Below are 21,685 nucleotides of genomic sequence, written 5' to 3'. Positions count from 1 at the left end.
TGGTAACGATAAAGTATATCCTGCTTTCATCATTCCTCACAAGTCCAAAGTGTTTCAAACTTAAAACTTAAACCTTAACTACTTTTATTTGCAGACAATACAGTTGTATAGTGTTGTTGTATTTTTCTTAATGTTCCTGGAAACTGTTTATTTCCATAGCAGAAATGTACACAACTCAGCGAAGACATATTCTGATCACTGATTTTTATATTTGAATGAAACCCATAATGCAATTTATATAAATCAAAACCAATGGATGCCTATAACTGTAAGAAAACAATGTTCATATTTTGGAAACACAGAGACATGGTTAGAAAAATTGTTTGTGAGAAAAACAACGATATATAACAACAACATTATCGCTGCTGGGGATCTGCTGTTTGGCCTTTTTTATTTCACTTAAAAGGGAGACAGTTTTGTTTATGCTGCTGGTTGCCTTTCCGGTTTCTTTTTTAACTTGGTGCCACGCTCAGGGCGTGACTCTCGGCTTGGTTGCTTGCCGAGTCGTCCAACAGTTTAGTTAGATCTGAAATATCTTTACAATTATAGGACGGATTTCCATGACATTTTGCACCGACATTCATAATCGCCACTGTATATGAATCTACTGACTTTGGTGAAATGTGGACTTTTCTTTTAATGCCACCAATGAGGTTGGCATTTTTTATGACCAAATACTGTGAAAACTAACAACATCCCTATCAGCATGAGTTATGCTTTTTGCAAAGATCTATACAAATGTTAAATGCATGATGTAAACATGGTAATAATTACCTGCTTAGACTCAGTAGATTCTTGTTTGTAGATGTTTCCTCTTGTTTATTACATTCATAGTTGATTGGAGTATATTCACTATTTTGTATTTGTTTTTAATGTTTTTTCTGACTTCTGAATGTTGCACCGGTTCCTTTTGTGAAACTGTGCTAGCTTTATTTTTGTAGCTAGTACTTCTATTTCACTAAAAGACTTTCTTTGCTCCTTTTTCCTTTTGAAAAACGTTGTACAGGTCCCTATTATTTTGTGTCTTTGAACATGTATGGCTATGCCTGTGAAAAATGTATTTGTAAAAATGTTTAAAGGATACATGAATCGCAGTAAATTGGCCTAACCACTGCAACGGTTCTATTTAAAATAGAAAATATATTTTTTGGTAGAACTGCTTCAAAGGCGAAACTCTGCATCAACCTCAACTCCCAGCTCTGCTCGGAAAGTTGCATCCACCCAGCTCTGCATGCTGACAACCAAATATGCAACTAACGTGCCTGAATATCTGGCACATGGACTGGCAACCGCGCCTGTACCCATACATTTTTAATCGGGGCTCCCCCCTCTTGTACGACAGCAGGGAAAGGGTAACTGCTGGAGCCTGGAGAAGGAGAAAGTTGCTGGCCCCATCCACCTTGATGAATAAGTAAACACATGGAACCAGGCAGAGCTGCAGTCAGTAAAACTCCCAGCTGGATGCAAAAAGATTTGCTTTCCGTCTGAAAGAAATGCTGTTTACCCGCTGATGATTCCACCGCCCGCCCGCTCTGAACTCTATTAACATTTTCCTCTGAGTCTGAATGCCTGCATCAGCTTTAATTCCGGCCAGGAGATATAACATTTCAGCGCCTCAATCAAACTAGCAGCACCCAACTCCCTTATTAAAAAATACATAAAATCTCGCCCAAGCAGACTGTGATATAAGGGTTCAACTGAAGTGTACTGAAATATATTTTTTTTTAATTAAATTACGTTTGATTAAAAACACTGAAAACCTGTTGTCTTATTCAGCAACAGAGGACTATCATAAGTTGGTAGTTGTATCTTCTGTTGCCAACATGTTTTTATCAAATTTCATCTTTGATTTGTTGCTTGGTCCAAAAAAATATCAATATTTCTGTGTCCTTGAGTTGCTGTGAAAGGTGCCTATAAATAAAATAGATTTTTATTATTATTATAGTATGAAAATAGTCATTCAAAGTGACCGACTCTGTTGTTAAACTCAGCTCTGTGGAGCTTTATATCGTCTTCATTTCATTTTCATTTACTGTCTCAAGTAAGACAAACTGTGATGATCCAACTGAAATCTTTCTGACAAGCACTGAACAGCAGGCAGATGAGGTTAGGAGCTAGATGGTGAACATAGTGGGGTTTCAGACATGGAGTTTATGCATTTTTTATCACACAACACTCGTCTGTCTGGGCTTAAAAGCTCCGGAAAATGCTAAGAGACCTAAAGTTGTTATTTTGTCTAGCTGCAGTTAAGGTCAATGTCATGAATGAACCATCAGGCTCATGTGTTTCTGGAAGCTTTAATTATATCTCTTGGACAAGTGTTCCAATACTTTCAAATCCTAGTAACATCCTTCATTTAGATTCATGTTGCTAACTGATATTATTTGGACAGTGTTCGTGAATCTATTCAGTTTCATCTCCTTTTCAGTCATTTGAAGGATAAGTGACTAAAGAAAAAACATAGCAAAAATAAAGGCTTAAGGTTCAAAGTAGCTAGTGATGATATTTCTCACTGTCGTCGTTTCATCAAAATCAAATCTTTATTTAAGAGCTCATTCAAGTGAAATAATTGAAGGAAAAAAACATTTAGAGCTATAGTGCGTAACTTCTGTTGCTCTCATGAGGAATTCTGAGTAATTGCAACAACACCGTCGGCGTATCTTCTGTACGCAAACCGTTTCTTGGGATTTTTCGGAGCTCCTTTGCCAGTGTCAGGGGCAACACTAGTTTGTAAACGCTGCCTTTACTAAGGAATACAGAGAGTTCTGTGGAGCTGATAGGCTTAATCAACTTTGTGTCAACTCGTTTGACAATGGCTTAATTAATGGCGGCATTCATTTATATGAAAAAGTTGCGCACTACAGCTTTAAATGAACAGCCATACAACGTTTTGATCAGTGAGGCTGAGATCAGACACTTTCCTGCTGCCTGTTTTCCTGCCACACACAAACCGTCTCCGTGGGGGTTTGTCCACTGCACAGATGTCATTTCATTTTTCATTTTCATTTAACCTTTATTTATCCTCGAGAGACCAATTGAGGGGTGACCCTCATTTACAATGACGTCGAGTCAAAACAAATTCAAAACAACAATACACACAAAATATTCAGTGCAAATACATCAAATACACAACAAGTGTAAAATATAGTCTAATTAAAACAGTTACAAGTAGAGTTTGGCAGATCCAAGATAGTCTGTTTAAATTGGCCAAAGGATATGAATGTATTTAGTTTAATTTTTAGCTGTAAGTTGTTCCAGGAGTCGGGGGCACTGAAGCTAAAAGCTGTCTTTCCCAGCTCAGACCGGGCTTGTGGGACATAAAGCATAAGCATGTCAGTGGAGCGGGTCTGATAAAGCCCATCTGAAATGTGCAGCATTTCTGTTAAGTAACGAGGAAGCTTCCCAGTCAAGGCTTTGTAAATAAAAATGTGCCAATGTGTGTCACGTCTCTCTTTAAGGGAGGACCACCCAACCTTTTCATATAAGAGACAATGGTGTGTGTCATAAGCATCTCCTGTAATGAACCTTAAAGCAGAGTGAAAAACAGAGTCCAGGAGTTTAAGGCATGAATGTGATGCATGCCGGTAGACCACATCACCGTAATCAAGGACAGACATGAAAACTGCCTCAATAATCCTTTTCCTACTAAATAAGGGGAAGGTGGTTTTATTCCTATAAAAATAGCCAATTTTTTGTCGTAGTCGACAAACAAGATTATTTATATGAAAATTAAAAGTGAGTTTATCATCTAACCAGATGCCGAGATATTTATACTCTGTGACTCTTTCAATTAAAAATCCATTCTTTGTATACAAATTAAAATCATTAAAATTTGTAGTTCTTGCTCTGGAGAAACACATATATTTGGTTTTGTCTGTATTAAGAACAAGCCTGAGGTCCACTAGACAGTCCTGCAGGGTGTTAAAAGAGCTTTGTAGGTTCTCAATAGATTGGTGCACCGAATCGGAAATGCAATACAGTACTGTGTCATCAGCGTATAGATGGGCGTGACAGTTTTTAAGCGATGAAACAATGTTATTTATATAAATTGTGAAAAGAACTGGACCTAAAATTGAGCCCTGTGGGACACCATTTGTAACAGTTAAAAACTCAGACTGATATCTTCCCAGTTTAACTGACTGCTGTCTATCAGAGAGATAGTCCCTAAACCAGCTACATGCAGACTGATCAAAGCCAATGTCATGCAGCCTCTGTAAAAGCAAATGGTGGTCAACAGTATCAAAGGCTTTTGACAGATCAATAAAAAGTGCTGCACAGTGCTTTTTCTTGTCTAAAGCTGTAACAATGTTGTCTGCAACCAAAGTCACAGCAGAGACAGTACTGTGGCCTGCCCTAAAACCAGATTGGAATGGGCTCAAAATGGAAGCACTAGTCAGAAATGTTTTTAACTGATTATTAATAAGTGATTCTAGAATTTTTGCGAGGCATGGGAGTTTGGAAATTGGCCTGTAGTTATTTAGATTGTTCTTGTCACCACCTTTATGTAAAGGGATAACATGAGCTTTTTTCCAAATTTTAGGAACTATTCCAGAGGAGATGGAAAGATTAAAAATATGGGTAATTTGTTTTGATATTATATGTGTAGAGAGCTTGATTGAAAAGGGGTCCAAATTGTCCTCTCCCATGTACTTCTTGGGGTTGATGGCGAGGAGTGCATCTACAACAACACTTGTGGGAAGAAGATCAAGGCTGAAAAGAGGAGTTTGAGAGACAGGCGGTATGTTACTACTGGTGGTAGAAGGCCTAAATCCTCCATTCTGAAAGAGTTGACCAGCAGCTACAAAATGTTTATTAAAAGCTAAGCCAATCTCTTTTTGATCATTGAGAGTGTGAGCATTTAATTTGATCTGAGTGGGAACTGTGCTAGAATTGTTTTTATTATAGTTCACAGCTTTCCAAAATAGTGCAGGGTTAGAGTAGCAGTTTGAGATTAATTCAAGGTAGTATTCAGATTTGGCTTTCCTGACCATGGCTGTGCACTTATTCCTAAGGTGTCTAAAAATTGTCCAATTGGTATTATCTCCAGAGCGTCTAGCTACAGACCATGCTTTATTTCTCTCGGAAAATAAATCAGACAGTTCACTTGTAAACCAGGGGTTTGATCTATTTTTTACTCTATGTTTTTTTAGGGGTGCATGCTTGTTTATAATTGAGGTGAAAGTATTGATGAAATGGTCTAAGGCTAACTCAACATCCGAAATTTGCGTAGTCTGTTGAATGTCACTATGATAGAGATCACTTAAAAAGGCTTGCTCATTAAAACCTTTAAAATTACGCTTAATTATGATTTTAGGTTGAGATCTTTTTAAATTAATACTTCTGATACAGGCCACTGGGCAGTGATCACTAATCCCAAGCTCAAAAACACCAGCTGAGGCTATTTTATTTATTTTATTTGATAGGATTAAATCAATTAAAGTTGATTTTGCTTGGTTTTTTAGATTAGGTCTTGTGGGCTCAGTTATTAATTGTGTAAGATTAATGTTGCTGCAGATGTCTTTGAAAGATTCAGAGGCACCAGAGAGCCAGTCAACGTTAAAATCACCCATCACAATTACCTCTCTATTTCCATAACTGGAGAGCATATGTGCTAGATCGTTTAAGGAGCTAGTTTCAGCTGAAGGGGGCCTATACACACCAATTACAACAAAACAATCATTTGACGATAAAGATAATTCTAGCGCGATAAATTCAAAGCAATTTGGAACAGAGACAGCATGTAAAAGTGTTACAGAATAACAGGATTTAACATATACAGCCACTCCCCCACCCCTAGTGTTTCTGTCTATTCTGAATAAGTTATAATCATTTATTGTAACAATGGAGTCATCTGTACTCTTCTTTAACCAGGATTCAGTCAGAATCAAAACATCTGGATCTGCCTGGGACACTAAAATCTTTACGTGATCTAATTTATCATGCTGTAATAAACTTCTAATATTTAAATGTATAAAACCCAAGCCCTTTCTTGATTTAAGAATCTGTGGTGAATTTAGCTTACTAGATAGTGACCTTATGTTAAGTAAATCACACCTAAGGTCAACAGGGAGAGGAGCGAGAGGGACAGGAACTGTTTTAATGTTAATTAGATTAGAACTCATCCTTCTATGAGGGCTGGAGCGAGTAACTTTTGTAGGATCAGGGTCGATGCTATGAGGGCAGAGAGAACGTTTTGTATCACGCCTATCAGTAACTCTAATAGGAATATGAAAGCGAATAGGGGCAGAAATTAACATAGGGAAATGGGTCAGGGGATGAGCTATAGGTATTACAGCCACAGAAGAACAAGGTGGAGTAAGGGGGCTGAATGCCGGGACAGCGCCCATACTAGAGATGACAGCAGGACCCGCACTGTCAGAGACAGTGTTGTGACAGGAAGACAACATGAGCAGGGCAGGGTCAAGCTGGGGAAAACATCATTTCAGGCTAAACGCAATGAAGTTAATGAAATTCTTTGTTAATCTTTCGGACCCCTTCCTGTTCAAATGCAGACCATCAGCTTTAAAGAGGTCACGCTCAGTCCAAAAATAGTCGAAATTGCTAATAAAACCATGGCCTGCTGCAGTGGTGAAGTTTTGCATCCATGTGTGCAGACCAAAAAGACGGCTAAAGCGCTCTGAGCTCTTGTGAAGGGTTGGAATAGGGCCAGAGAGAACACATCTTTTACCAAGGCTTTCAACAGTAAGAATCAATGACTCAAGGTCATGGTAGAGTTTGAGGGAGCGCCTGGCCATGACGTCATTTGTGCCCGTGTGCAACAGAACAGTGTGAACAGACGGATAGAGATCAATGAAGACAGGTATCAGCTCTATAAAGTCAGTAGTGATCCCACCGGAGAGACAGTAAGTGATGGCGCCAGGGAGACGTACATTTCTGATGATAGAGTCACCAAATATGAGAATTTCAGGAAGCTGATTCTTACAGCCATTGTCATAGAATGACAGTTTAGAATGCAGGGAGACATGGGAGGGGCCAGAGTTATGCAGAGCAGTAGAAGAGGGATTTACGTCACCTGCGCAGATGACGTCATCATTGAGCGTCGGGTGGAGCGCACCTAGGGGGAAAGGTCGCTGAGGGGCTGGGAGAGGAGGCCAGTTTTTTGAGAAGGATGCAGATGAAGGGGATGAGCACCTTTGACGTTTGTCCTGGGACATCAGCGGGCTGGATGGAGGGGTGCAACGCTTTCTGCATCGGGAGTTTGGAGGGATTGGCTGCTCCGAAGCGGTGCTTGAGGAAGTAGCCGGTAGCTCAGCTAACTTCTCCAGGGGAGTGAAGGAGTTTGACAACGGGATGGGATCGTCATCACATTCATCCATGCCAGGGGAAAACAAGGGGAGAGAGACCCGCCTCCCCTTCTTAGCAACGCTTGTCCAGGGGGAAAGAGGGGTATCCGATGTGCGGTGGACAGCATTGGCCGAGCTGGGAACATCCTGCTGTAGCGCTTCCACCCGGGCGAGGAGCGAGGATTGACGCTGGAGGACATCATCCAGGAGGGTCTCAATGGAGCGGAGCTCAGACTTCAGACAGGACAGCTCATGGTCCACCGGGACGAGTGGAGGCATACTCGGACAGCGAGCGGGAGCACTGAAACAGATGGAGGAGAACAACAGCCAGCGGACAACCAAAAGAGAAAGACAGGGAGCTACGTGCCGGGGGAGGCAGCGGAGGAGAAAAAGGTGCCGGTCTGGACACTTACTCGCCAGGGCTTCATCCAGAAGCCCACAGCGGTGTAAAGGCGAAACAGCAAAACAGCAGCAAAGTAGCAAAACAGTAACCGAAGGCAGAGGGAGACTTACCGCCACGGCCCAGAGACTGGGCCGGTGATTGGTGATGAACTCAGTCTCCGCTTGCGATGGCAGGACACTCCGGAGTTCCTTGCTGAGGAGTTTCTCAAACTGGCTTCAGCCAGTGGCCGAATAGGCTAAGCGCTGGTGGATGGAAGCTAACAGCAGGCAGGTGGATAGAAGCTAGCAGCAGCCAGGTGGATAGAAGCTAGCAGCAGGCAGGTGGATAGAAGCTAGCAGCAGCCAGGTGGATAGAAGCTAGCAGCAGCCAGGTGGATAGAAGCTAGCAGCAGGCAGGTGGATAGAAGCTAGCAGCAGCCAGGTGGATAGAAGCTAGCAGCAGCCAGGTGGATAGAAGCTAGCAGCAGCCAGGTGGATAGAAGCTAGCAGCAGCCAGGTGGATAGAAGCTAGCAGCAGCCAGGTGGATAGAAGCTAGCAGCAGCCAGGTGGATAGCAGGCTGGTGGATAGAAGCTAGCAGCAGGCAGGTGGATAGAAGCTAGCAGCAGGCCCAGGCCTGATTAGCCCAGCTTAGAGCAGAAGTAGCATCCTTAAGACTCATAAAAATACTCATAAAAGTCAATTTTGTAAAAGCTTGTGAGGAGATATCAATAAAAGCAAAAAAACTGAACCTTTTACAAGGATAAAAAAGCAGTAGATTCCATTAAAAACAACTTATTCCAGAGAGAAGTGTGCAGCATGAGTTGTCATGTCAACACAAGCAAATGAACAATAGTGTTTACCAAATGGCCTTTGTTGTTCAACACACCGGCTTATTAAGATGGCATCTCATTAGAGGCCCTGAGTAGCCATTTTAGAAGAGATTAATTGCATTTTTTGAAAGCAGTTTCTCTTCATTATTATTCCGTGTTGCATATGGATTTGCCGTGACCGTAACAGCGCTACATATTCAGTTTACAGGAAGCTTAGAAACTGTTGGGAGAGGAGCCAAAGGCAGAGCCGTGTTAGTGCGAGGACCGACGCTGAATTTCAAACACAAGCTTTTCTGCTCTGGATGTAAAAATAGGCTCAGTGTGTTTCCTACTAAATTAATGAAATATCCCCCAGTAAATCTTCCACTGCCCGTCCTCACAGTCAGACTGTGTGGATGCAGAGGCTGAATTTCATATTTGACCTTTGGAAAAACAGCAGCTGAGAAAACTTTATAACCACTATGTTCATATAGTGTCACACTAAAAACAAAGTGGGTCTTCAAAAAATGCTTGTGTTTGGTCTGTTTTCGTGCCTTTTTGGGATTATTCTAGATTTGTGATTAAAGTTGTATGAAGCTGTGTGCGGCTTCAGAGCTGTGATCTAATACATGTCATGGCCAAGTTTGAAAATCAGAGTGGAGGGTTAACCCTGCTTCTTTATTCAGCAGACATGGCTGAAAAACTTGGCTGGTAATGTCTGTCTGGCCGGTGTATCTTCTCCGGAGAGCTAAGAAAAAATTCTAACCACCTACATACTTTTTGGACAAAACTCAAAACAGTTACAATGGTACAGCTGCTGCATTAGTCCCTTTTCGGCCCATAATTACCATTGTTTAAAGCAATCACATCTCTGTAATGGATGATCACGGTTGCCTGGCAAAGTGCAGCTGCTCGGTGCTCGTGATTAAAGCAGGCTTTAGCCCTAAGCTAAACATAATTCTCTCCTTCTGAAGCGGGGCACTTGTGTGCAGCAGCGGGCCGCCTGCAGTACATGTAAATTGCATCTTGAGTGTGTTTACCTTTCAGGTCAAAGAGGAAGATCAAAAGGCTTTTGCATTCCCAGCGGTGATAACTGTAATGAGGATGGGCTCTCCTCTGCAGTCGCTGCTTTGACCCACATTAGCTCTTAGCCCCAGGCCCGTAGAGGCAGGAGGGAGACGGAGAATAATAGCTGGATATACAGTATCTAAGACACGCATTGTATATCAAATTATATTCACACAGAGTTCCACAAGACGACGTGTGTGAAGTTCATAAAGTAGAGAGGGGATTTTTAAAGAAGCCGTTAAAAGCCCTCGGCACGGATTCTCAGGCACATCTCAGCCAAGGCTACAGTCATGTAGGAAATGAAAGCAACTTACTGCAGAGCCATTATCGTTATTATTGTGTGGGTTAATGGACATTGAACTTTCAAGAAATGACAAGGAACATCCTTCACTCAATCTGCTTTTATTCATGTGATAAAGTGAGAGAAGACCTTCAATTGCAGGCTTTTCACATCGCATGAAAAGACAAACATTTATAAACTTGAAGGACGTGTTCAGGAAAGTCAAAAAAACAAGGGGAGAGGTGCATTTGCGTTGGAAACTGCTGCCAATATTCTATATATTTCTTATTGTCAAGAAAGCCCAAGAAAATACTAAACCCAGCATATCCTAAGCCTGATACAATATATCTTCTTTCTCTGTGCCATTGGTCTCCATTGTTACACATAATTAAATAAATCACACTGTTGCACAGGATGTAATAGAAAAACATGGCCTTCACAGGCTCGAGAAGTCGGACCAACACATTGTCTTTTTATGTTGTTTTTGTTAGGAAAAGATTTAAAATAGACTTTAGCCTCATCCTTCAAGTGATAAATGCTCACAATATTGCAAACCTTGGATTTCATGAGTTGGTTGAATGATCAAGATTGTTATCATATGTCATTCAAATATACCATTGTTGTTCCATCTTATTTCTTCTAGATTCTGTCTCTCGTACAACATCCACACGGACCCGTTATCTAAACTAAATCTAAAATGCATCCCATACGCTTCTCGGTTTATCTTGATTTCTGTGAAATTGCCACTTGAAAATACAAAAACAAACACATTGGCACTTGATTATGCTCTCCACGCTGGATTTATGCAAACATGCACCGGAGTTACTCGGACATTTTCACACTTCTGTTTCATTTTATACTTAAATGTTGTATGTTTATGTTATGTTTGTAGATCTTTTTAGAACTAAATTCCTGACAGAAGTTTAATACAAGCCAATCAGCTTGCTTGACGCACAACCCATTGTTTAGATTCATGAGGTGTGCACGTTGCCTCCTCTGCATTGCCAACCTCTCAGACCAACAGTTATCAGTTAAACCTCTGAGTTAGTCTGCAGGGATGTTTAAATGTATCTTCGGAGAGGCATTATTACAATTTGGAGGTGACATTATGATTGTAATTTACTATAAAAAACAGGCACATGGAAAAGAGAAAGTAAAAACTAAAGTAAATGCCCTAACTACTTTAAATCATCCGTGTTGATTGAGTCAATGATGGGAGCCAGCTGTAATATAGATACATCACTGTGGATTCTCGTGGCGCTTTGTGTCGGCAGCAACAAGTATCCCATCCATCCTTTTTATTTCCTAATTTATTCGGGGAAGGTTTTCTGCTGAGGGAGCAGACTCTCTTTCTCACACGCTCTCTCTCTCTCACTCGGAACTGGAGCCTCCCAGTAAAACCACTGCAGTCTCCTAACTGGTGCAGGCTTTGCTGCTGCTACTGACATGAATGGGGATTAAGTGCCTTGCTGAAGGGCACCTTGATGCGAGTCGTTGAGTTTGAAGTGTTTCTTTCATCCATTTTCCACAATCAGGCGTTCACAGTGGGCCTCGTTATTGACTCTGAAACCCTCCAGCCACAAGCTTGTCTTCTCTCACTTTCAATCAGGCAGCATTTTCCAAATTGCTGCTAAAATCGAGACGTTTTCGAGCGGCTAATCTTCATTTCAGGGACTGTTTCAGGGATGTTGGATGACAGGGATGTTTTAATAAATCCTTGAATGTGCATCATCACATTCTGCAGAAGACATTTTCTTCCACAGCTGAGGTTTCTCTGCTCGTTTGTTAACCACATTTTTGGCCGTGGCTTTCGTCTTTGGTGCATCGTGATTCGTGACATATTTCTCCAGAATAAGGGTTATGTCATTACAGCCTGAAAACATATACAGTATATTGGATTATATTGAACAACGCCGGATTAAATGTGATACCAAATCCTTCAGCCTTCAAAGGCATACCTCACTGTCATATGAAGATGAGTTAACCCATCACAACAGTTATAAAACAGCTTTGCAAACGTCTATGAACTTTCTAAGCATTATGATAGTTAAAGTAAGGGAAAGCTAGGAGTTAAGAAAATGAGTTATTTTGGCAAATTAACTTTGGTTAGAGTTAGAATCTTGTTAAATTCCATCTTGAGTTGAAAGAAGGGTGGCTGTGCATCGTTTGACTTGCTTTAGTGTTCACCTGTAAGCCAAGAGAGCCAGAGCCTTGTGCTAATATCAAACACTGTTGGAATTCCCCTTTTCCGTGGAATTTATATGAATAAAACAAAATATTATTGGATAGGACCAATCTCCTCTCATTTTCTGTTTGTTAGAGACTGTTGTCAATGTGCGCCAGCACACATACACACTCCTATGGGACAAACAAACTGAATGTAATACTGAAACTCATTGGTATTCCCCTCTACCTGTAATTATTTTACTGCCTCTAATCTAAAATGACTTTAGTCGTTGAAATGAGCTCACCGGGCAGTCGCAATGATAATTTGCAGAGAGAGAAAAAAAAAACACACATCTTGGCAGAGAAGGACTGTAAGCAAATACAAATAGACCCAACAAATGCTGCTTATTTATTCATAGAGATATTTTCATTTCCATATTGATGTATGTGACCTATGGGAACACTTTGTTTGTTGTTTAGATTCACTCAGAGAAAAGCAAACAAAAATCTAATTTCTTAGCAGTATTTTCTCTCACGGGGGGAAAGCATTTGGCCATTATTTCGCCGTTGTTAGATATCCTTTTGTTATCCCAATATCTGATTCCACTGGCTGCTATCTCTGATGATGCTGTATATATGCGTGTGTGTTTGTGTGTGCTATTTCGAGAGGGCTTTTCAGAATATTGACCCACAGCTGTCATTGTGTTTTCCACTTACTCTATCCATTGCATCTCTCAGGTGCCTCCACTGTGGTGCTTTTTTTCGTGGCAGAAGCACAAAATGGCTCACTTCTCTAGCAGATGGCAAATGACTTTTTTCGCCCCCTTTAAAATGGAACTCGAGCTATGAGTAACTCAATGAATAACAAGTTGTTTATTGCGTTATAGGGTCCAGCAGCAGACACACACAGGCCTTTGCCAAAAACATCGTCCCTGTCGTTGGGGAGTTTGCAACAAACGGAAAAGGGTTTGTGTGTTACCCAACTTCAGAATTAGGGAGGGATCGGAATAGTTTGTCAGATGAGCTGCCAAGTAGGACAGATAGTGAGTAGGATAATTCTTTTTAGTTAAAAGAGCGTCAACATTGTGAGTAAATATCCAACAGAACGAGGACATAAGGCATTTGTTTTCTATCAGGAGACGTCACATTTCCCCTTGTGAGCGTTGAGATTAACGACCAAAATGATCCATTATTAGATCCATTTAACTTAATCCTTTAATGATAAACCTTGAAATCAGCCGTCTGTGTCTCCGTGTCAGTGCCGTTGGCCACATCTGTCATGCTGAGTACCTCATCATAACCCAATTACAGATGAATATCCATCCATCTTTCTGGTTCACACTTCAGGGCTACAACTAATGATTATTTTAATTAAAGCTACAATCATCAATATTTTACCTTTAACAATGGATGGAATGTGTATTCAAAACCCACAGAGATTTATCATCATTCTCCGCAGTTCCTATCTGCTCAGTGGAACATTTTAGCATCTTTAAGCTAATTTTTTTTCCAAAAAGTCAGCAATTCTTGTCGTCAAAATCACTTTTTGTCAGAATCAGTGAATATCTTCTCACAATCCACTACCTGTCTGTACTGTGTGTGAGCTAAAAAAATCTGGTGTTAATTTGAAGCCTATGCTCTGTAAACTAGTATGTCAACAAAAGGTATTCAAACAAAGGGGGCTGACCACAACTTGCCTATGGCTTTGTATTAACACTGGATTTTTTTTTCGGCGCCCACACAGTATGGACAGGTGGCGTATCATGAAGAGATATTCACTGATTTTGACTGGAGTGATTTTGATAAAAAGTGTTCCTAAGAACCGCTGACTCCACCTTAAAACCCACACTTTAGTCGCTTTTGGTTTACTCTTACCACTTTCATCAACCCTGTTTCCAGCAAAAGATTCTCTAATAAACTCAGTGAATGCTACCTGCCCCTCACAAGACTTAAGACAACATTAACAACTGCTATTTATCAGCTAAAGAGCCAGATATTTCCCTCAGGTGTCGGTGGGTACAAAACAGAGATAAAAGGCAGAATGAATATTGGACTTACATTCATCAGTTGTCCAGAAACATAAATGTTTTAATCTTCTTGTCTTATTGATGCAGTAAATTGCTAACACTTAAACATAACAACTTTTTAAAGATCATTGTTATGTTTACAATTGCTCTGCTTTCTTCGACGGCCAACACCATTACATAATTGCTGCTTGAATAATACATTTGGCACCTTTCTTTGATTCATTAATCAATATATTTAACAAATAAAATGCCAAAAAAAAATTAAAATCGTTTTTAAAGATTCCTTGGAGGCATAGACCATAGAACTGCAAAGTCCTCAGTTCAAGTCAATACACTGTATTAAACTGTCTAATAATACAAGAGAACAAAGCTCAGTGACATTCAGCTCCATCAATATGAAAAGATGCAACATTTGAGAAGCTTTTTCAGCAACTTTTTGGGAATGTTTTCCCTGTTACATGACTTAAATAATAAATCTGTTATCAAAATAGTTTTCTGTATAATGACTTATTGATCAATCAACTAGTTTGTTAATTCAATGCTATGACTTGACTTACAATGCAGCTTTTTGCACTTTTTGTTTCAGTAAAATATTGGTTCTGCTCTGATACATACGACGATGCTGATTCTTGCTTTATGGTTATGAGCTAATTGTTATTCCATTCACAGAAACCTTTGGACTAATCCTAAATATTAATGTCGTAAACCAAATGTCCACAAGGATGTCATTTAAAAAAAAAACGTACGCACTCTCATAAATCATTCATTCACTTTGGATGACCAAGTTTTTCATTTTATTTCTGATTCCCTGCAGTGAGGGCTGTGAGTGTTGAGGCCAATGTGGAAGTGCTTGGACAAGATGAGGTGTTTCAGGAAACGCTCCATGCTCCCGTTCCTCGGCTTCCTCATCACCTTCCTGCTCTTCTTCAACCTCTACATGGACGATGGATATGTGCTGGTGAGATTTAACACATTCTGAAAGGTCGATACCATTTGATGAGGATGTTTGAATGCCCAGTTTCCTCACACTAAAACTTCAACCCCGGCCATATTGCACAACACATCTTGAACACTGTCATCACCAATCGGATGCCTGTTTATCTAGTTTAATTTGATCTATTTATAGTATCCCTAAGTTCAACAACTTGTGCACATGTAAATACTTGCAGTAACTTTGAAACTTTACCTTTCTTGTGCATATATATTCTGTTAAAAAAAATCAATGATTTCTTCAATTTGTCATTTTTAGGAGGCAGAAAAACGCCAGCTGGGAGTGTCGCTGATGCATCCTCCGAACTCTGAGAGATACGTCCACACATTCAGGGATCTGTCCAATTTCTCCGGGACTATCAATGTGACGTATCGCTACCTGGCGGGAATTCCTTTGCCTCGCAAAAGTAAATATTTCTACCAAACTGATACCACTTTATATCCCCACATCCATCTGCAGTCTTCCATTTTTTAGACAGCCTTGAAAATGCACCCTTTCACTCTTGCTTTTAACCTTCAAAGCTGTATGATATCAAAGTTGCGCGCCTCAATAAGCTTTTACAAAAATCTGAATGAAAACACATTTTCATAAAAATTATAAAACCTAATGGGAAAAAAACTGAATATATAGGCCTATATATAACTTTTTTCTTCTGGTGTAGTTTAAACTGCTACTTTAAAGTGTTTTTGAGCATCTGGAAAAGCGCTATATCAATCTGGGGCCGTATTCACAAAACATTTTATCTTAGCGCTAAGAGTACTCCTAAGGAGCACTAAAAGTTCTTAGTAAGGAGTAATTTCTTAAAACCTATTCACAAAGCTGATAAGACCAACTTTTACTAAGGAATGGGAGGGACTCCTTAGCTAAGACTAGAGGGCGGTGTTGACCCTGTTGCTATGGATGATGTCATGTTCATACCTTCTATGCCCACAGTGATTGGCTGAGAGGGAATGAGAGCTAAGAGTGAATTTATGATGGAAACACTGTGGGAGATATCCATATCGTGTCGCTGTATTAAAGTAAAGAGTTTTTATATACAATTAATGACAAGTGACACTGATTTAACATGAAACCAAGATACTGCAGGGTTTCCCACACATTTGTTCACAATTAACCTACAATAGCGCCACATAGGTCTATTCATTTAAAATGTTATAATGATTTGAATTGGAAAAATATCCTCATTGAACAGCTGCACGCCATGCTCTCTCACTGTATTTCTCTCAATGGCGCACTATGCAGCAATAGTCAGACAGCGACAAACCAGGAAATTCACAATTTAGAAACAACAGCCGGCAAAATCGTAAAGTACATGCGGAAGGAAAAAGGCGAGATGCGCAACTATACAGTAGCGGATCTGTGGAACGGAGGAGATGCTGCGAAGCGCCACATATAGGCCTCTAGTAGGAAATTAAACCCAAACGTGACACCAACAGTAACTTTCAGTGCATCATAAACCCAAAGCAACTGGAGGAAAATTAACTTAATAAATATTTTTTTATAACAATATAATAAATATAAATGTGTCTATACTTTCTAAATATAGCTTTACTAAGATCATTAAACCCTTACAGCTATTAAAGGTACCTTTTATAAAGCTCACTGGCATTAAATCTCTCCAAAACACCATCAAATGGTTGTCTGTGATTTACTCTTAGTGACTTAGGAGTCCTCTCGAGGACTCCTAGCTTTTTATAGATTTAGGAGCTAGTTTTAGCGCTAAAATGCTTTGTGAATTACACTTATCTTAAAAAGTTAGGAGTCCTAAAATTAGGAGTGAAACGCCCCTTATTTTTGAGAGTTACTCCTAAATCAGCACGTTAGGACCTACTCTTAGCCTTAAAATGTTTTGGGAATACGGCCCCTGATTACTATCCTTATAATTTTAAAGTTAGGTAGATATTGCATCGCTTTAGCAACAAGAAGAAATTCAGGATTTTGTTCCTTAATGCATTCTTCTCTTTCTGTTCACAGAGTATCTTACCATTGGTTTGTCGTCTGTCAAGAGAAAAAAGGGGAACTACCTTCTGGAGACCATCAAATCCATCTTCGATCAGTCCAGCTACGAGGAGCTGAAGGAGATCGTGGTGGTGGTCCACCTGGCCGACTTTGACCTGCTCTGGTGTGAGAACCTGGTCCAGGAAATCACCAGGAAGTTTGCCCACCACATCATAGCAGGACGCCTCTTAGTGATCCACACCCCAGAGGAATACTACCCGTCTCTGGATGGTTTAAAACGGAACTACAACGACCCAGAAGACAGGGTACGATTCCGCTCCAAGCAGAATGTGGACTACGCATTCCTGCTAAACTTTTGCACCAACTTATCTCAATTCTACATGATGTTAGAAGATGACGTACGCTGCTCTAGGAACTTCCTGACCGCACTTAAGAAGGTGATAACATCTAGAGAAGGTTCCTACTGGGTGATGCTAGAGTTCTCCAAGTTAGGCTACATCGGGAAGCTCTACCACTCCAGAGACCTGCCCCGATTGGCTGATTTCCTCCTCATGTTCTACCAGGAAATGCCCTGCGATTGGCTACTCATCCACTTCCGGGGTTTGTTGGCCCAGAAGGACGTGATCCGATTCAAACCATCCCTATTCCAACACATGGGCTACTACTCTTCCTACAAAGGAGCCGAGAATAAGCTAAAAGATGACGATTTTGAGGAAGACTCCATAGATATTCCCGATAACCCTCCCGCCAGCATTTACACAAATATAAATGTCTTTGAAAACTATGACTCCACCAAGGCCTACAGCAGTATCGTTGACGAATACTTCTGGGGCAAGCCGCCGTGCACTGGAGATTTCTTTGTCATAATCTTTAATAAATCGGCTAAAATAAGCAGAATAAAAATAGTGACGGGCACGGAGGACAGACAAAATGACATTCTTCACCACGGAGCGCTAGAAGTGGGACAGAAATCATTGGAAACCAAACAAGGAAGGCAGTGTGCATCCTACATCACATTAGGAGAGTTTAAAGCAGGAAGCATTGAGGTTGACAACGTGGACCACAAGATCGGCTTTGACATCGAGTGCGTGCGAATAGTCGTCACTGCCAATCAGAAAGAATGGCTCATCATAAGAACTATCAGTTTATGGACCACACAGCCCGTAAGCCAGTTTAAAAAATAACAAAGGAAGTTTTTTTTAATGATCATCTTGTGTATATGGTTTATTTTGAATGCAGTTGCTATGAGTGCGTTTTTGGGACTACTTCCAGGAAATATACGTATGTCTTTCTGGGATTCAAAGCAATCCATCTTTTCTTGGGTTGTTCAGAGATCTGCTGTATGTTTTTAATGTGATGTATTATAAAATGACGAATGGAAAAATCATTATGGAGCCTCAGCCTTTATACATATGTTCATTTTCCTAAACTGAAAGCCTGAATATAAAATTGTTCATACTTCTGCTTGCCGTCTTGTTTTCCTTTTTTTCATATGCACCCCAAGGACCTTTCCACTAATTCAAAGCTTCAAAACCTTGAACTTGACTTATGTAAATGTGCTGTTTTCTTAGCTCAGACATTTTTTATCGCCTGTTTACAGACGTCTTGAATCCCTGCCCACACGTTTTTGTTGAGAAATGGAATAATAAAGTTGAGATAAAATGCAAATTCAGTCTGATTACCAGACTAAAACAGACTCAATCGATCAATAGCTGCCTTTGATGAAGTGTTTCTACGTCTGGAAAATTAATGAGGGAGAGTTCATTGCTGCACGGAATGTTTGTTTCCTATTTCCTAAAAAGTATGAAAATAGGATGAAGTTTGAAGGGCTCATTAGACTGTCTTCTTGTCCGGACTTGTGATTGGTTGAAGAAGCCTGAGGACCTGATAATGATATTAAAGTTGCATCTCCCTTCCCAGAATGAATATGTATAAATAAATAAAAATCATGTCCTTGTAAAAGAAGGCATTCATTTCCAAGGGGACTTGTTTCTACTAAAAAACAATTGGCCACATCCTGGCAAATTAATCCTATAAAAACATTCTGCAACAGGAAACCGATGGATTGTCTACTACAGGTAGGGAATGAGTCCTTACCCCAAGTGAAGGAGTTCAAGTACCTTGGGGTCTTGTTTGCGAGTGAATAAACAATGGAGCGTGAGATTGGCCGGAGAGTCGAGCAGCAGGGATGGTTTTGCACTTGCTTTACCGCACTGTTGTGACGAAAAGGGAGCTGAGTCGGAAGGCAAAGCGTTCGATCTACCGGTCGATCTTCGTTCCAACCCTCACCTATGGTCATGAAGGCTGGGTAATGACCGAAAGAACGAGATCGCAGGTACAAGTGGCCGAAATGGGTTTTCTCAGGAGGGTGGCTGGTGTCTCCCTTAGAGATGAGGTGAGAAGCTCAGTCATTCATGAGGAACTCGGGGCAGAGCCGCTGCTCCTTTGCGTAGAAAGGAGCCAGTTGAGGTGGTTCGGGCACCTGGTAAGGATACCCCCGGGGCGCCTCCCTAGGGAGGTGTTTCAGGAGTGTCCAGCTGGGACCCGGGACTAGTTGGAGAGATTATTTCTCCACGCTGACCTGGGAACGCCTGGGGATCCCCCAGTCTGAGCTGGTTGATGTGGCCCGGGAAAGAGAAGTTTGGGGTTCCCTGCTCAAGCTGCTGGAACATATTAAAATGATTTGTCCCTCTTCATAAAAACATTGCTCTGTTTTTTGCATCCGTCCAAATGAGCTTTTCTACATACAGAATTACTGGGCTCTGACCATGGATGGTTATAAGGTACAGTATTTCTCTGTGGCTCTGGCTTCAGCTTAAGTTTGTTTGCTGTCCTTTGCTGCCATCTGCTGGCATATACATATATTCTTTTTATAAGACATGCAGTAGGAGACCTTAATTATTCAACAGGAGCTTTCTCTCACAATAACTTGTCAACATGTATTTACAGAAAACCTCAAATAAATAGTTTGAAAAATGACTGAATGACATTATTAAATACCTGCTAATCACTTCATATGCCTTAAAGCAATGGTTGACTGATATAATCATATAATTATATATAGTAATATAATTTAAATTGTTATATTATTAACTACACTTAGAGCAATGTAAGTGTATTATTTAATCAGCATCAGTGGGTAGAAAACTAAAGGGTGTTTAGTTTTATTTGACCCAGTTACCCAAACATATGTAATATGAGGAACATGAATGTGGGAATCTTGTGTCTCTCTTCTCCTCAGTAACAGGTGTCATTTGTGCTGCAGCCTCCTCTCTCTGTGAATCCCCTCCAGGTGCTGTTATGTTGTCACCAGTATAAAACAGATGGCAGGCCCAGGGCAACGGAGGGAGCCAAACACTAAATGAGTTTGTTGGGTGATAGCTTCATGCCTAGCAGCTTCATTCAGCTCTGCTACAATAACATTTTATTTGAATCATATCAACATCCTGAGACTTGTTTTCAGAGACTAGTTCTTCATTTGAGTTCATATCATCACATCATTTTATTTACATTTTTATTTGCTGGAGGTCTCCTTAAACCGAGGTTTTATTTACAGGAGTAAATAAGTAAACATATACAGAAATAAAATGACAAAATAAAACAATAAATGCTCTAAAAACAGTTCCTGATCCAAATTGCGGGTAAAATTGACAATAATACAACTGACTGACTGACTAATTACAGTAGTCAAGTGAGTCATTTCAAACGATTACAATCCATCACAAATAAAGTATTGTTTTCCAAACTCTGTCTATCAAAGACAAAAATGTGATTCTGTGATCTGGTAGCATACACACCTTGTGTATGTCTGAGCAGAAATATAAGTGGCAAGAGAGTTTCATATGAAGTGCTTAGTAAATATAGAGGTTGCAGTGCAATCATCAACCTTATATCCGTCCCTATAGGCGACCTGTTCTGCCTCCAACTTTCCAATCATATCGTTTCTCTGCTCATTATATTCTCTACCTTTATATTTTGTTCACTACCTGTTGACTCCTCGAACTCCTGCAGCCATATGTTATCTGAACCAGCCTCTCATTATCTCCCACCTACAGTTAAAAAAAAGGTTGGTAAACAATATACTCTCCAGTGAAGAAAAACAATCATCACAAATCTGTTCATTATTAGTGTCTGTAACATGAGCTGGCCTTGCCATTAAGCAATATATAACTAGTTGCTTATTGCACACAGAGAAAGTTTTTTTTAAACATTGAACACTAACCAATAATAAATAAAATTTCAACTTCCGAAACAAAAACTGTCAACATTTGGTGCCATTTTTTGTCCAGCAAATAGTGATAAAAACAATGAGATAAGAGACGAAGAAATGGAGAGTTTATCAGTAATTTAATGCACAGACCTCCTAATCAAAAACAATACTGAACAATGTTTCAATATTAGGCAAGGCAAGGCAAGGCAATTTTATTTATAGAGCACATTTCAGGCACAGGGCCACTCAAGGTGCTTCACAGGGTTAAAATCAAATAAAGAATACAAAAAAAAAAAAAAAAAAAAAAAAAAGGAACAAATTTAAAACATGGATAAAAATACAACATTTAAATAAAAGAATTAAAACATTTTACCAAAAAAAAAAAAAAAAAAAAAAAATTACAGGTTAAAAGGGAAACAAGAACGTTTTGAGACCCGATTTAAAAGAGCTGAGAGTCTCAGCGGACCTCAGACTCTCTGGCAGTCCGT

The 21,685-nt window shown here is 40.1% G+C and overlaps 1 protein-coding gene across 2 annotated transcripts; it reads left to right on the top strand.

Annotated features, from left to right (window-relative positions):
- Nucleotides 1–7,066: 7,066 nt before the first annotated feature.
- Nucleotides 7,067–18,420, top strand: LOC307251292 (alpha-1,3-mannosyl-glycoprotein 4-beta-N-acetylglucosaminyltransferase C-like). Of its 2 annotated transcripts, none has more exons than XM_080028619.1 (4): nucleotides 7,067–7,973; nucleotides 14,852–14,995; nucleotides 15,287–15,434; nucleotides 17,003–18,420. In XM_080028619.1, exons 2-4 carry the CDS (start codon nucleotides 14,876–14,878, stop codon nucleotides 18,169–18,171), a joined length of 1,437 nt encoding a protein of 478 aa, XP_079884745.1. In that variant the 5' UTR covers nucleotides 7,067–7,973; nucleotides 14,852–14,875; the 3' UTR covers nucleotides 18,172–18,420. The 2 variants fall into 2 exon arrangements, with proteins under 2 accessions (XP_079884745.1, XP_079884744.1); XM_080028618.1 differs by having other exon boundaries at nucleotides 7,067–7,977.
- The last annotated feature ends 3,265 nt before the right edge of the window (nucleotides 18,421–21,685 follow it).

Source organism: Ammodytes marinus (assembly GCF_949987685.1).
Source record: "Ammodytes marinus genome assembly, chromosome: 5".
NCBI classification, from domain to species: Eukaryota; Metazoa; Chordata; class Actinopteri; order Uranoscopiformes; family Ammodytidae; genus Ammodytes; species Ammodytes marinus.
The sequence above is the reverse complement of the archived record's forward strand: the minus strand, read 5'-3'. Positions and strand labels throughout refer to the sequence as shown.

What these genes read in the sequence shown, in the direction of transcription:
- LOC307251292 (XM_080028619.1), top strand. Translation starts at nt 14,876, where the DNA reads ATGTGGAAGTGCTTGGACAAGATGAGGTGTTTCAGGAAACGCTCCATG. An exon ending in TGGACGATGGATATGTGCTG is followed by an intron (nt 14,996 to 15,286) that starts GTGAGATTTAAC and finishes TGTCATTTTTAG; the next exon opens with GAGGCAGAAAAACGCCAGCT. An exon ending in AATTCCTTTGCCTCGCAAAA is followed by an intron (nt 15,435 to 17,002) that starts GTAAATATTTCT and finishes TTCTGTTCACAG; the next exon opens with AGTATCTTACCATTGGTTTG.